Raw genomic sequence first — 14,033 nt, forward strand, 5'->3', positions numbered from 1 at the left:
CACTTCTCTCTCTCTCTCTCTCTCTCTCTCTCTCTCTCTCTCTCTCTCTCTCTCTCTCTCTCTCTCTCTCAACAGTGAGGAGCATAGACAAGAAAAAGGAGGCAGATGCTGACGGCTTGCCTCATCTCTTCTGCTGCGCTGCTTTCCAGGACACACAAGAGAGATGCTGCATAACAGGTCTCCAGGAAGATAGAAGACAGAGTGTTTTACCCCTCATCCAAAAGTGGGAAGCCTACTGGCTAAGAAGGAGGCACATAGCTGGAGTCTTGCCTCATCTCTACTGCTTCTTCCCAGGACACACAGGAGATGTAGTGTCACTAAGAAGGCTGCAGTTGACATGGACAATATGCTGAATCCCAAAACAATGGCGGATTTTAAAATAGTTATCTTAATTTTGAGCTACTTCTCTACTGATCTGAAGCTCCTGTGAAAGAGTGGGCCCATGCCATGCTGAGGAGACAGAGAACTGACACTCTTCTAACCCTTTTGCTGTGGTTTCTCTTCTTCATCGCCATGACAATGAAACAGGCATATGGAAAATCCATGTGCAGTAAAGAACTTCCCGGAATTGTGCGAAAATGCATTGAGGAAGTTCACAAGATGGTATCAAGATGTTTTCATTTTTTTCTCCACTTGTTTTTCATATTACCTCAAACACTGAGTTTACTTAACATTAGGAACACCTTCCAAATATTGAGTTGCACCCCCTTTTACCCTCAGAACAGACTCAATTCGTCAGGCAGGGACTCTACAAGGTGTTGAAAGCATTTCACAGGGATTCCAGCCCATGTTGATTCCAGTGCTTCCCACAGCTGTGTCCAGTTGGCTGGATGTCCTTTTGGTGGTGGCCCATTTTTGATACACACGGGAAACCGTTGAGTGTGAAAAACCCAGCAGCATTGCAAGTTTTGACACACTCAAACCGGTGCGCCTGGCACCGACTACCACGATTGAAGTGTATTTAACAAGTGACATCAATAACGAATCATAGACTGACCAGGTGAAAGCTGTGAAAGAGCAGGTGTTCCTAATGTTGTGTACACTCAGTCTATGATGGAATACAATTCAACACACTGTAGAATCAACATCAGCACACAATTACATTACCTTTTGACTGTTTGTTTTTATGTTTACATTATCTGTGTTGTAGCCTGTTATTTTCTCTCTTACCAGGAATCATTTGATTGTAGACTGTACACCCCAACTTTGGCTGATTATCAGGTATGTGGTTTATTTGTGCTGTTTCTGCATTAATAACACAGTCGCTAGTCAAAGTCTCTACACCGGTTGCACAGCATTCACATTACGCTGCCCTAAAATAAAATAAAAAAATGTATTTTTCCTACAGATCTAAAAAAAACATTTTACAGAAAATGTTCCAAATTAATACAAAATAGGAAATTAAAATGTCTTCATTGATCAAATCAAATCAAATGTATTTATATAGCCTTTCGTACATCAGCTGATATCTCAAAGTGCTGTACAGAAACCCAGCCTAAAACCCCAAACAGCAAGCAATGCAGGTGTTGAAGCACGTTGGCTAGGAAAAACTCCCTAGAAAGGCCAAAACCTAGGAAGAAACCTAGAGAGGAACCAGGCTATGAGGGGTGGTCAGTCCTCTTCTGGCTGTGCCGGGTGGAGATTATAACAGAATATGGCCAAGACGTTCAAATGTTCATAAATGACCAGCATGGTCAAATAATAGGTCTGGGACCGGTAGCACGTCCGGTGAACAGATCAGGATTCCATAGCCGCAGGCAGAACAGTTGAAACTGGAGCAGCAGCACGGCCAGGTGGACTGGGGACAGCAAGGAGTCATCATGCCAGGTAGTCCTGAAGCATGGTCCTCGGGCTCAGATCCTCTGAGAGAGAGAAAGAAAGAGAGAATTAGAGAGAGCATACTTAAATTCACACAGGACACCGGATAAGACCGGAGAAGTACTCCAGATATAACTGACTGACCCTAGCCCCCCGACACATAAACTACTGCAGCATAAATACTGGAGGCTGAGACAGGAGGGGTCAGGAGACACTGTGGCCCCATCTGATGATACCCCCGGACAGGGCCAAACAGGAAGGACATAACCCCACCCACTTTGCCAAAGCACAGCCCCCACACCACTAGAGGGATATCTTAAGTAGTAGAAAGTTTGCAGCCATCCACTTCCTTTTGTCTGAAACACAGGCTTCTAGCGAGGTCAATTTTGGGGCTTCACCATGTTTCATTGAAATGTACAGCTGTGTGTCATCCGCATAGCAGTGAAAGTTAACATTATGTTTTCGAATGACATACCCAAGAGGTCAAATATATAGTGAAAACAATAGTGGTCCTAAAACGGAACCTTAAGGAACACCGAAATTTACAGTTGATTTGTCAGAGGACAAGCCATTCACAGAGACAAACTGATATCTTTCCGACAGATAAGATCTAAACCAGGACAGAACTTGTCCATGTAGACCAATTTGGGTTTCCAATCTCTCCAAAAGAATGTGGTGATCGATGGTATCAAAAGCATCACTAAGGTCTAGGAGCACGAGGACAGATGCAGAGCCCCGGTCTGATGCCATTAAAAGGTCATTTACCACCTTCACAAGTGCAGTCTCAGTGCTATCATGGGGTCTAAAACCAGACTGAAGCATTTCGTATACATTGTTGTCTTCAGGAAGGCAGTGAGTTGCTGCACAACAGCCTTTTCTAAAAATTTTGAGAGGAATGGAAGATTCGATATAGGCTGATAGGTTTTTATATTTTCTGGGTCACGGTTTGGCTTTTTCAAGAGAGGGTTTATTACTGCCACTTTTAGTGAGTTTGGTACACATCCGGTGGATAGAGAGCCGTTTATTATGTTCAACATAGGAGGGCCAAGCACAGGAAGCAGCTCTTTCAGTAGTTTAGTTGGAATAGGGTCCAGTATGCAGCTTGAAGGTTTAGAGGCCATGATTATTTTCATCATTGTGTCAAGAGATGTAGTACTAAAACACTTGAGTGTCTCTCTTGATCCTAGGTCCTGGCAGAGTTGTGCAGACTCAGGACAACTGAGCTTTGAAGGAATACCTAGATTTAAAGAGGAGTCCGTAATTTGCTTTCTAATAATCATGATCTTTTCCTCAAAGAAGTTCATGAATTTATGACTGCTGAAGTGAAAGCCATCCTCAACTTGGGGAATGTTGCTTTTTAGTTAGCTTTGCGACAGTATCAAAAATACATTTCAGATTGTACTAATTTTCCTCAATTAAGTTGGAAAAATAGGACGATCGAGCAGCAGTAAGGGCTCTTCGATACTGCACGGTACTGTCTTTCCAAGCTAGTCGGAAGACTAACTCTATCCCAGAGTTAATAATTAGTGGAAGCACTTTTGGCAGCCATTGCAGCTGTGAATAATTGTGAATAAGATTCAACCAACCTTGCACAACTCTTAGGGCAACATATCCATGGTTTTTGTCAGAATTACTCAAGCTAATAATTTTGTTTGGGAATTGTTGAACAGCAGTATTCAAACCTTTTCACAGATTTTCATGAAGATTTAAGTCAGGAATGAGAATAAACCAGTCAGAAACACTCAACACCTATTGGAAAGCCATTCTGTTTTGTTTTTGGCATAAACGTGTGTAATTGTGTAATGCTCCCCAGTCCCTGCTGGGGACAATCATACCCAGAACATGATGCTGCTGTTGGGGTTCGTTTCCTTGTTCCTTGTCAATCATTGGCTCATTGGTGAAATTAGCATTATGAAAATATCTTTAATTAAATCATTCAAAAACCTTTATTAATGCAATTGCAGACAGAAGTTGACAACAGGAACATAACACATGTTTCCGAGTAAGTTCTGCATCAAAGAAAAAGTCTCAAGTTATTTTATTAAACCCGAAGTCCAGCCCTAGTGATGTCACTGCCTACATCATTATCTTTTACTCATGAGACCAAAACCATGCCTACTCAACATTAACTCTTGTTTATATAGTGATCTAAAAGCTTAGCAGTAAATATCCAAGTTGATTTATAGTGGAATGTCTGACTAATCTCTTACACTCCCCTGCAGAGTTCTGTCTTCACAGTCACACATTTCTCAGACATTAGTTGTGGTGAGCCTGTAGAAACAACTTGAGCAGATGTCTAGGGTCTTCCAGTCTGTTCCTTTTTGTGGAGTGTGTTGGGGTGACGATGGGAAACTTTCTCCAGGAACTGTGCCTTGTTTTTCTTTCTTTCATCCAATTCTACTGTTCTCCTGTCGCTTGATGCTGTTGTTGTGCCATCCACCTCCTTTGTGGTTGCTTCTCCATTTTCTTCTGTCAATGGCATGAGAGGGTAGATCTGTGTATAGTCACCCAGGGGTCCTCTGGGTTGATTCTCATACGACAGCGGGGCGGTGGGGAGTACTCCTGTTTTGCCTTTGTCCTGACCCAGTTCTTTTCTTCCGCATTCTATTGTTCTCTCCATCTTTAGTTTGGTCACGCTAGCCTTGTTTATGAAGATCTGTCCTTCAGCATCATCATTTCAATCACAGTTTCTGATACAAGGGCACTCTTCTTTATTCCCTTCTTTTTGTCCATGTTTCTTATCCCCTTGACTAAATCCAACGTAGTGTTGTTGAATGAACCAACCATTGGATATCTATTTTCTCCTGCCATCACTGTCCAGACATGCTGTTTCATAAAAGAAAAAGTAAATTCCACGGTAGGAAACTTATTTTGCATATATTCAACAGGCGTGACAGGCTTCATTGCTCCTATCTCCTCATTCTGGTTTGACTGTGCCATGGTGCCCCGGCTTTTTATTTAGATAGTCTGGGTGTAACGTGTTTTCCAATTTCTATAGGGTTATCCTACAGTGGGTGTAATATGTAGGAATATGCCTATGTACATATCTTCTTTCAGTGTGTGTTAAATAACAGTGGTTGCTACTGAAATCCTAATTCTACTCTCACTTACTCCAGGCTATAGTAAATGGTTCTACTGAACTCAAATACAGTGGGGCAAAAAAGTATTTAGTCAGCCACCAATTGTGCAAGTTCTCCCACTTCAAAAGATGAGAGAGGCCTGTACCTTTCATCATAGGTACACTTCAACTAAGAGAGATAAAATGAGAAAAAAAATCCAGAAAATCACATTGTAGGATTTTTAATGAATTTATTTGCAAATTATGGTGGAAAATAAGTATTTGGTCAATAACAAAAGTTTATCTCAATACTTTGTTATATACCCTTTGTTGGCAATGACAGCGGTCAAACGTTTTCTGTAAGTCTTCACAAGGTTCACACACTGTTGCTGGTATTTTGGCCCATTCCTCCATGCAGATCTCCTCTAGAGCAGTGATGTTTTGGGGCTGTTCCTGGGCAACACAGACTTTCAACTCCCTTCAAAGATGTTCTATGGGGTTGAGATCTGGAGACTGGCTAGGCCACTCCAGGACCTTGAAATGCTTCTTACGAAGCCACTCCTTCATTGCCCAGGCGGTGTGTTTGGGATCATTGTCATGCTGAAATACCCAGCCACGTTTCATCGTCAATGCCCTTGCTGATGGAAGGAGGTTTTCACTCAAAATCTCACGATACATGGCCCCATTCATTCTTTCCTTTACATGGATCAGTCGTCCTGGTCCCTTTGCAGAAAAACAGCCCCAAAGCATGATGTTTCCACCCCATGCTTCACAGTAGGTATGGTGTTCTTTGGATGCAACTCAGCATTCTTTGTCCTTGAGTTTTTACCAAAAAGTTATATTTTGTTTTCATCTGACCATATGACATTCTCCCAATCTTCTTCTGGATCATCCAAATGCTCTCTAGCAAACTTCAGACGGGCCTGGACATGTACTGGCTTAAGCAGGGGGACACGTCTGGCACTAGTGTGTTACTGATGGTAGGCTTTGTTACTCTCTGCAGGTCATTCACTAGGTCCCCCGGTGTGGTTCTGGGATTTTTGCTCACCGTTTTTGTGATCATTTTGACCCCACGGGGTGAGATCTTGCGTGGAGCCCCAGATCGAGGGAGATCATCAGTGGTCTTGTATGTCTTCCATTTCCTAATAATTGCTCCCACAGTTGATTTCTTCAAACCAAGATGCTTACCTATTGCAGATGCAGTCTTCCCAGCCTGGTGCAGGTCTACAATTTTGTTTCTGGTGTCCTTTGACAGCTCTTTGGTCTTGGCCATAGTGGAGTTTGGAGTGTGACTGTTTGAGGTTGTGGACAGGTGTCTTTTATACTGATAACAAGTTCAAACAGGTGCCATTAATACAGGTAACAATTGGAGGATAGAGGAACCTCTTAAAGAAGAAGTTACAGGTCTGTGAGAGCCAGAAATCTTGCTTGTTTGTAGGTGACCCAATACTTATTTTCCACCATAATTTTCAAATAAATTCATTAAAAATCCTACAATGTGATTTTCTAGATTTATTTTCTCATTTTGTCTGTCATAGTTGAAGTGTACCTATGATGAAAATTACAGGCCTCTCATCTTTTTAAGTGGGAGAACTTGCACAATTGGTGGCTGACTAACTACTTTCTTGCCCCACTGTATATTTTACACATGGGCCTCACAGAGACACCCGCATGCCAGACTTCAATTCCTAATGTTATATCTTATGGGTGTATAGTAACAGTAATATGTTATACACCAGTACTGTCCTATGGTAGGAAAGTGTCACTAACAAATTGTCACGACCTTAGAGATCTTAGAGATCCTTTTAATTCTCTATTTTGTTAGGTCAGGGTGTAACTAGGGGGGGGGGTCTATGTTTTCTATTTCTTTGTTTGCCTGGTATGGTTCCCAATCAGAGGCAGCTGTCTATTGTTGTCTCTGATTGGGGATCATATTTAGGCAGCCTTTCCCCGCCTGTTGTTTGTGGGATCTTGTTTTTGTGTAGCTACCTGTGAGCAGGCCAGAACGTCACGTTTCATTTTCTTCTGTATTGTTTTTGGTGAGTTGCATATTTATTAAACATGTGGAACTTTACGCACGCTGTGCTTTGATCCATTAATTCAACCAACGATTGTGACACATACCTTTTATTCAAATAACTTCTGTCCTACTCCTAACTTTTTATTCCACTACCCATTACCCAGTAAACCCTGCCATAATCCACAAACAAACAATGAAACATACAACGAACTATTCATAAATAACTCAACTCATTCCCTGGGTACCTCTTCAAAATAAAATAACTAGTTTTCAGTAAAGATCGCCCGCATTACAACCCAAAATAAAATGGAAGTGATGAGTTATAACCACCTCTCTGAAACCCAAATACCGTTAAGTAATGATCGCTGCATTAACTCCCAATATATAATGGGTGATTAACGCTGAACCATCTCTTCAAAACCCTGATAATTGTTGCTCTGAATTACCTCTCACAAATAAACAAAGAACTAGTATTGGGTAATTGTCGCTCTGAATTACCTCTCACAAATAAACAAAGAACTAGTATTGGGTAATTGTCGCTCTGAATTACCTCTCACAAATAAACAAAGAACTAGTATGAGTAATTGACGCTGAATTACCTCAAACAAATAAAATTAGGTGATTAACGCTGAATCACCTGTGCCAACTAGTATTGGGTAATTGTCGCTCTGAATTACCTCTCACAAATAAACAAAGAACTAGTATTGGGTAATTGTCGCTCTGAATTACCTCTCACAAATAAACAAAGAACTAGTATTGGGTAATTGTCGCTCTGAATTACCTCTCACAAATAAACAAAGAACTAGTATTGGGTAATTGTCGCTCTGAATTACCTCTCACAAATAAACAAAGAACTAGTATTGGGTAATTGTCGCTCTGAATTACCTCTCACAAATAAACAAAGAACTAGTATTGGGTAATTGTCGCTCTGAATTACCTCGAACAAATAAAATTAAAACCTGGGTAATTGTCACTCTGAATTACCTCTCACAAATAAACAAAGAACTAGTATGAGTAATTGTCGCTCTGAATTACCTCTCACAAATAAACAAAGAACTAGTATTGGGTAATTGTCGCTCTGAATTACCTCTCACAAATAAACAAAGAACTAGTATTGGGTAATTGTCGCTCTGAATTACCTCTCACAAATAAACAAAGAACTAGTATTGGGTAATTGTCGCTCTGAATTACCTCTCACAAATAAACAAAGAACTAGTATTGGGTAATTGTCGCTCTGAATTAGCTCTCACAAATAAACAAAGAACTAGTATTGGGTAATTGTCGCTCTGAATTACCTCTCACAAATAAACAAAGAACTAGTATGAGTAATTGACGCTGAATTACCTCGAACAAATAAAATTAGGTGATTAACGCTGAATCACCTGTGCCAACTAGTATTGGGTAATTGTCGCTCTGAATTACCTCTCACAAATAAACAAAGAACTAGTATTGGGTAATTGTCGCTCTGAATTACCTCTCACAAATAAACAAAGAACTAGTATTGGGTAATTGTCGCTCTGAATTACCTCGAAGAAATAAAATTAAAACCTGGGTAATTGTCACTCTGAATTACCTCTAACAAATAAACAAAGAACTAGTATGAGTAATTGACGCTGAATTACCTCGAACAAATAAAATTAGGTGATTAACGCTGAATCACCTGTGCCAACTAGTATTGGGTAATTGTCGCCGAACTACCTCTAACAACAAAGAAAAAAAAAACATTCATCCTATATCGACATCATGCATTTCACCAATAGCCCGTTACGTAATTACACCAAACTAGACTCCGACTATTTCATATTCAAAGTGTATGTCTATATTTTAGCTTGAGTGAGGTGCCACTTACTTGTTAGAGGGAAACCCCACCAGTGAATGCCAATTAATTACAGACTTAAATTCAACAGGTGTCTGCTTACCTTTTTAAATTTGGAGCTCTGACACATGATGTGGAATCTTCTTCAACCGAGGTTTGACATTCACTCCTGGCTAGCTCACCAAATGTTGGGGTTCATTTCCTTGTTCCTTGTCAATCATTGGTGAAATTAGCATTATGACAATATCTTTAATTAAATCATTCAAAAACCTTTATTAATGCAATTGCAGACAGAAGTTGACAACAGGAACATAGCACATGTTTCAGAGTAAGTTCTGCATCGAGGAAAGGTCCCAAGTTATTTTATTAAACCCGAAGTCCAGCCCTAGTGATGTCACAGCCTCCATCATCCTTTACTCATGAGACCAAAACCATGCCTACTCAACACTAAAACCCTTGTTTATATAGCGATCTAAAAGCTTAGCAGTAAATGTCCAAGTTGATTTATAGTGGAATGTCTGACTAATCTCTTATTTTACCTTTATTTAACTAGGCGAGTCAGTTAAGAACAAATTCTTATTTTCAATGAGGGCCGAGGAACAGTGGGTTAACTGCCTGTTCAGGGGCAGAACGACAGATTTGTACCTTGTCAGCTCAGGGGTTTGAACTTGCAACCTTCCAATTACTAGTCCAACGATCTAACCACTAACTAGGCTACCCTGCCGCCCTTATGCTTCCCTGCAGAATTCTGTCTTCACAGTCACACATTTCTCAGACAGTTTCTTCATAAGAGGCAGAGAGCCTAGAAAAGAACTGTGAAACAATATTAAACCTCATAATGTATATATATTATTAATCTGTAGTCTCAGACCCTATAAATGTAAGGAGGGCGGGGCCTTCTATTAATACAACATACGCATAATCAATTATTATAATACATCAAACAATTGGTACAGCCCCTATCATGACCCCTAGGTGAATCCCCTTCACTGCCACCACAATACGCAATACAAAATACAGAGGTTAAGCAATATTAATTTCACTTAACATTCCTGGCCTGCATGACCAAGTGAAAAGACAGAAGGCTGTGTTAAAGAATGTTAACACACCAGAAGGGCTTTCCGGTGGGGATTGAGCAATTTTGACAAAGTATTCACACCTTCACACCCTTGACTTTTTCCACATCCTTTCTTGATTCAATAACTATTCAACCATAAGCCTAAATAAGTTCAGGAGTAATCATTTTCTGAACAAGTCACAAGTTGCATGGATGATTTTTGAATGACTACCTCATCTCTGTACCCCACATATACAATTATCTGTAAGGTCCATCAGTCAAGCAGTGAAATTCCAACACAGGTTCAACCACAAAGACCAGGGAGGTTTTCCAATGCCTCGCAATGAAGGGCACCTATTGGTAGATGGGTTAAAAAAAAAGCGGAGTGTGGAGTTATTAATTACACTTAGGATGTTGACCTTCCTAACTCAGTTGCCGGAGAGGAAGGAAAACGCTAAGGAATTTCACCATGAGGCCAATTCAGACTTTAAAACAGTCACAGAGTTTAATGACTGTGAAAACTGAGGATGGATCAATAACACTGTAGTTACTCCACAATACTGTTATGTACGCCTCTTGGAGGATGGATTGCAACACCCTGCTACATCTCAACTCCCCGTGGAGTGAAAAAAAGTATGTGATCGTAGGTGCGGGGAAGTACGACAGAGGCAGAGAAAAATACAGTTTACAGGGATTTTATTATTCCTTAACACGGTAAGAGGGGAAAAGGGTCTGGACGGAACATTTAACATATTTACATTTAAGTCATTTAGCAGACGCTCTTATCCAGAGCGACTTACAAATTGGTGCATTCACCTTATGACATCCAGTGGAACAGCCACTTTACAATAGTGCATCTAAATATTTTAAGGGGGAGGGGGTGAGAAGGATTACTTTATCCTATCCTAAGTATTCCTTAAAGAGGTGGGGTTTCAGGTGTCTCCGGAAGGTGGTGATTGACTCCGCTGTCCTGGCGTCGTGAGGAAGTTTGTTCCACCATTGGGGAGCCAGAGCAGCGAACAGTTTTGACTGGGCTGAGCGGGAACTGTACTTCCTCAGTGGTAGGGAGACGAGCAGGCCAGAGGTGGATGAACGCAGTGCCCTTATTTGGGTGTAGGGCCTGATCAGAGCCTGGAGGTACTGAGGTGCCGTTCCCCTCACAGCTCCGTAGGCAAGCACCATGGTCTTGTAGCGGATGCGAGCTTCAACTGGAAGCCAGTGGAGAGAGCGGAGGAGCGGGGTGACGTGAGAGAACTTGGGAAGGTTGAACACTAGACGGGCTGCGGCGTTCTGGATGAGTTGTAGGGGTTTAATGGCACAGGCAGGGAGCCCAGCCAACAGCGAGTTGCAGTAATCCCAGACGGGAGATGACAAGTGCCTGGATTAGGACCTGCGCCGCTTCCTGTGTGAGGCAAGGTCGTACTCTGCGGATGTTGTAGAGCATGAACCTACAGGAACGGGCCACCGCCTTGATGTTAGTTGAGAACGACAGGGTGTTGTCCAGGATCACGCCAAGGTTCTTAGCACTCTGGGAGGAGGACACAATGGAGTTGTCAACCGTGATGGCGAGATCATGGAACGGGCAGTCCTTCCCCGGGAGGAAGAGCAGCTCCGTCTTGCCGAAGTTCAGCTTGAGATGGTGATCCGTCATCCACACTGATATGTCTGCTAGACATGCAGAGATGCGATTCGCCACCTGGTCATCAGAAGGGGGAAAGGAGAAGATTAATTGTGTGTCGTCTGCATAGCAATGATAGGAGAGACCATGTGAGGTTATGACAGAGCCAAGTGACTTGGTGTATAGCGAGAATAGGAGAGGGCCTAGAACAGAGCCCTGGGGGACACCAGTGGTGAGAGCGCGTGGTGAGGAGACAGATTCTCGCCACGCCACCTGGTAGAAGCGACCTGTCAGGTAGGACGCAATCCAAGCGTGGGCCGCGCCAGAGATGCCCAACTCGGAGAGGGTGGAGAGGAGGATCTGATGGTTCACAGTATCGAAGGCAGCCGATAGGTCTAGAAGGATGAGAGCAGAGGAGAGAGAGTTAGCTTTAGCGGTGCGGAGCGCCTCCGTGATACAGAGAAGAGCAGTCTCAGTTGAATGACTAGTCTTGAAACCTGACTGATTTGGATCAAGAAGGTCATTCTGAGAGAGATAGCGGGAGAGCTGACCAAGGAGGACGGCACGTTCAAGAGTTTTGGAGAGAAAAGAAAGAAGGGATACTGGTCTGTAGTTGTTAACAAAGAACCAAAGCAAAGAAAGTAAAAATTACCCGCCTTCCCACTACTTACCTAATCTTTAGCACCACCTGGCACGCTAACCAAAATACAGGGGTTGGTCCGCCCAGGTCTTGCAAGGGACGTGTAGACTGTGCAAGGGATGTGAAGACTGTCCAAGGGACGTGTAGACTCACTAGGCATTGTATTTGACCAAATTTTGGAGACATACAGTACCAGTTAAAGTTTGGACACACCTACTCATTCCAGGGTTTTTCTTTATTTTTAATATTTTCTATATTGTAGAATAATAGTGAAGACATCAAAACTACTTCATGAGGTAGTGACCTGGAATTGCTTTGCCAACATTCTTGAAGGAGTTCCCACATATGGTGAGCACTTTTTGGCTGCTTTTCCTTCACTCCGCAGTCCAACTCATCCCAAACCATCTCAATTGGGTTGAGGTCGGGTGATTGTGAAGGTCAGGTCATATGATGCAGCACTCCATCACTCTCCTTCTTGGTCAAATAGCCCTTACACAGCCTGGAGGTGTGTTTTGGGTCACTGTCCTCTTGAAAAAGAAATGATAGTCCCACTAAGCGCAAATGGGATGGCGTATCGCTGCAGAATGCTGCGGTAGCCATGCTGGTTAAGTGTGCCTTGAATTCTAAATAAATCAACTAGAGTGTCACCAGCAAAGCACCCCCACACCATCACACCTCATCCTCCATGCTTCATGGTGGGAACCACACATGTGTGCCTTGTTAAAGGTTCATTGGGGGAATATCTTTCCTTCTTAATGTGTTTTAGCTAATCAGTTGTGTTGTGACAAGGTAGGGTTGGTATACAGAAGATAGCCCTATTTGGTAAAAGACAAAGTCCATATTATGGAAAGAACAGCTTAAATAAGCAAAGAGACCGATAGTCCATCAGTTGAGGACAAGTTCTCATTTACAACTGTGACCTGGCCAAGATAAAGCAAAGCAGTGTGACACAAACAACAACACAGAGTTACACATGGAATAAACAAACATACAGTCAATAACACAATAGAAAAGTATATATACATTGTGTGCAAATGAGGTAAGATTAGGGAGGTAAGGCAATAAATAGGCCGTAGTGGCGAAGTAATTACAATTTAGCAATTAAACACTGGAGTGATAGATGTGCAGAAGATGAATGTGCAAGTAGATACTGGGAGGCAAAGGAGCAAAAAAATAAATAACAATATGGGGAGGAGGTAGTTGGATGGGCTATTTACAAATGGGCTATGTACAGGTGCAGTGATTTGTGAGCTGCAGTGGTGGGTAGTATATGAGGCTTTGGTGACAAAACGGATGGCACTGTGATAAGCTGCATCCAATTTGCTGAGTAGTGTTGTAGGCTATTTGTAAATGACATCGCCAAAGTCAAGGATATTCAGTTTTCCGATGGTATGTTTGGCAGCATGAGTGAAGGATGCTTTGTTGCGAAATAGGAAGCCGATTCTAGATTTAATTTTGGATTGGAGATGCTTAATGTGAGTCTGGAAGGAGAGTTTACAGTCTATCCAGACACCTAGGTATTTGTAGTTGTCCACATATTCTAAGTCAGAACAGAGAGAGGCATAAAGCAATCACAGGTGTTGATCAGGAGAGCTAAGACAACAACAGGTAAATGGCGGTGAATGGGCAGAGGGTCAGTTACATACACACAGGACCTGAATTCGATGCTGGGGCCAATAGATAACCACAATGAGTTACCATGTTAGTGAACATCCAGCAGGCATCAGCTGTGTAGCCGAGTGATCATATGGTCCAAAGAGCAGCAATAGGTGAGTCTGGGAGCAGTTTGGTAGTTGCTGCTACGCTAGGTGAGTGGGAGACATGGCGTTCAGAAAGCTAGCGGGCCGGGGCTAGCAGATGGGTCTTCGGTGACATCGCAACAGAAAAGCCTGTTGAAACCACATCGGACGATTACGTCGGCAGACCAGTCGTGATGGATTGGCGGGGCTCTGTGTCGACAATAAAGGGTTGTTGTAATTCCTGGGCGTTGTAGTCCAGGAATTAGC

At 42.3% G+C, this 14,033-nt stretch overlaps 1 protein-coding gene across 2 annotated transcripts in view; it reads left to right on the plus strand.

Moving 5' to 3' along the window:
* The window catches only part of LOC123992994, a 38,157-nt gene that overhangs the window by 17,171 nt on the left and 6,953 nt on the right, over positions 1 to 14,033 (plus strand). For both annotated transcript variants that reach the window (XM_046294714.1, XM_046294715.1), the window contains exons 2-3: positions 76 to 603; positions 1,174 to 1,221. In XM_046294714.1, the coding sequence (XP_046150670.1) occupies positions 448 to 603; positions 1,174 to 1,221 (204 nt within the window). In that variant the 5' untranslated portion in view covers positions 76 to 447. The remainder of the gene's footprint in view (positions 1 to 75; positions 604 to 1,173; positions 1,222 to 14,033) is intronic.

The sequence above is a fragment of the Oncorhynchus gorbuscha genome, linkage group LG13, assembly GCF_021184085.1.
Source record: "Oncorhynchus gorbuscha isolate QuinsamMale2020 ecotype Even-year linkage group LG13, OgorEven_v1.0, whole genome shotgun sequence".
NCBI lineage: Eukaryota > Metazoa > Chordata > Actinopteri > Salmoniformes > Salmonidae > Oncorhynchus > Oncorhynchus gorbuscha.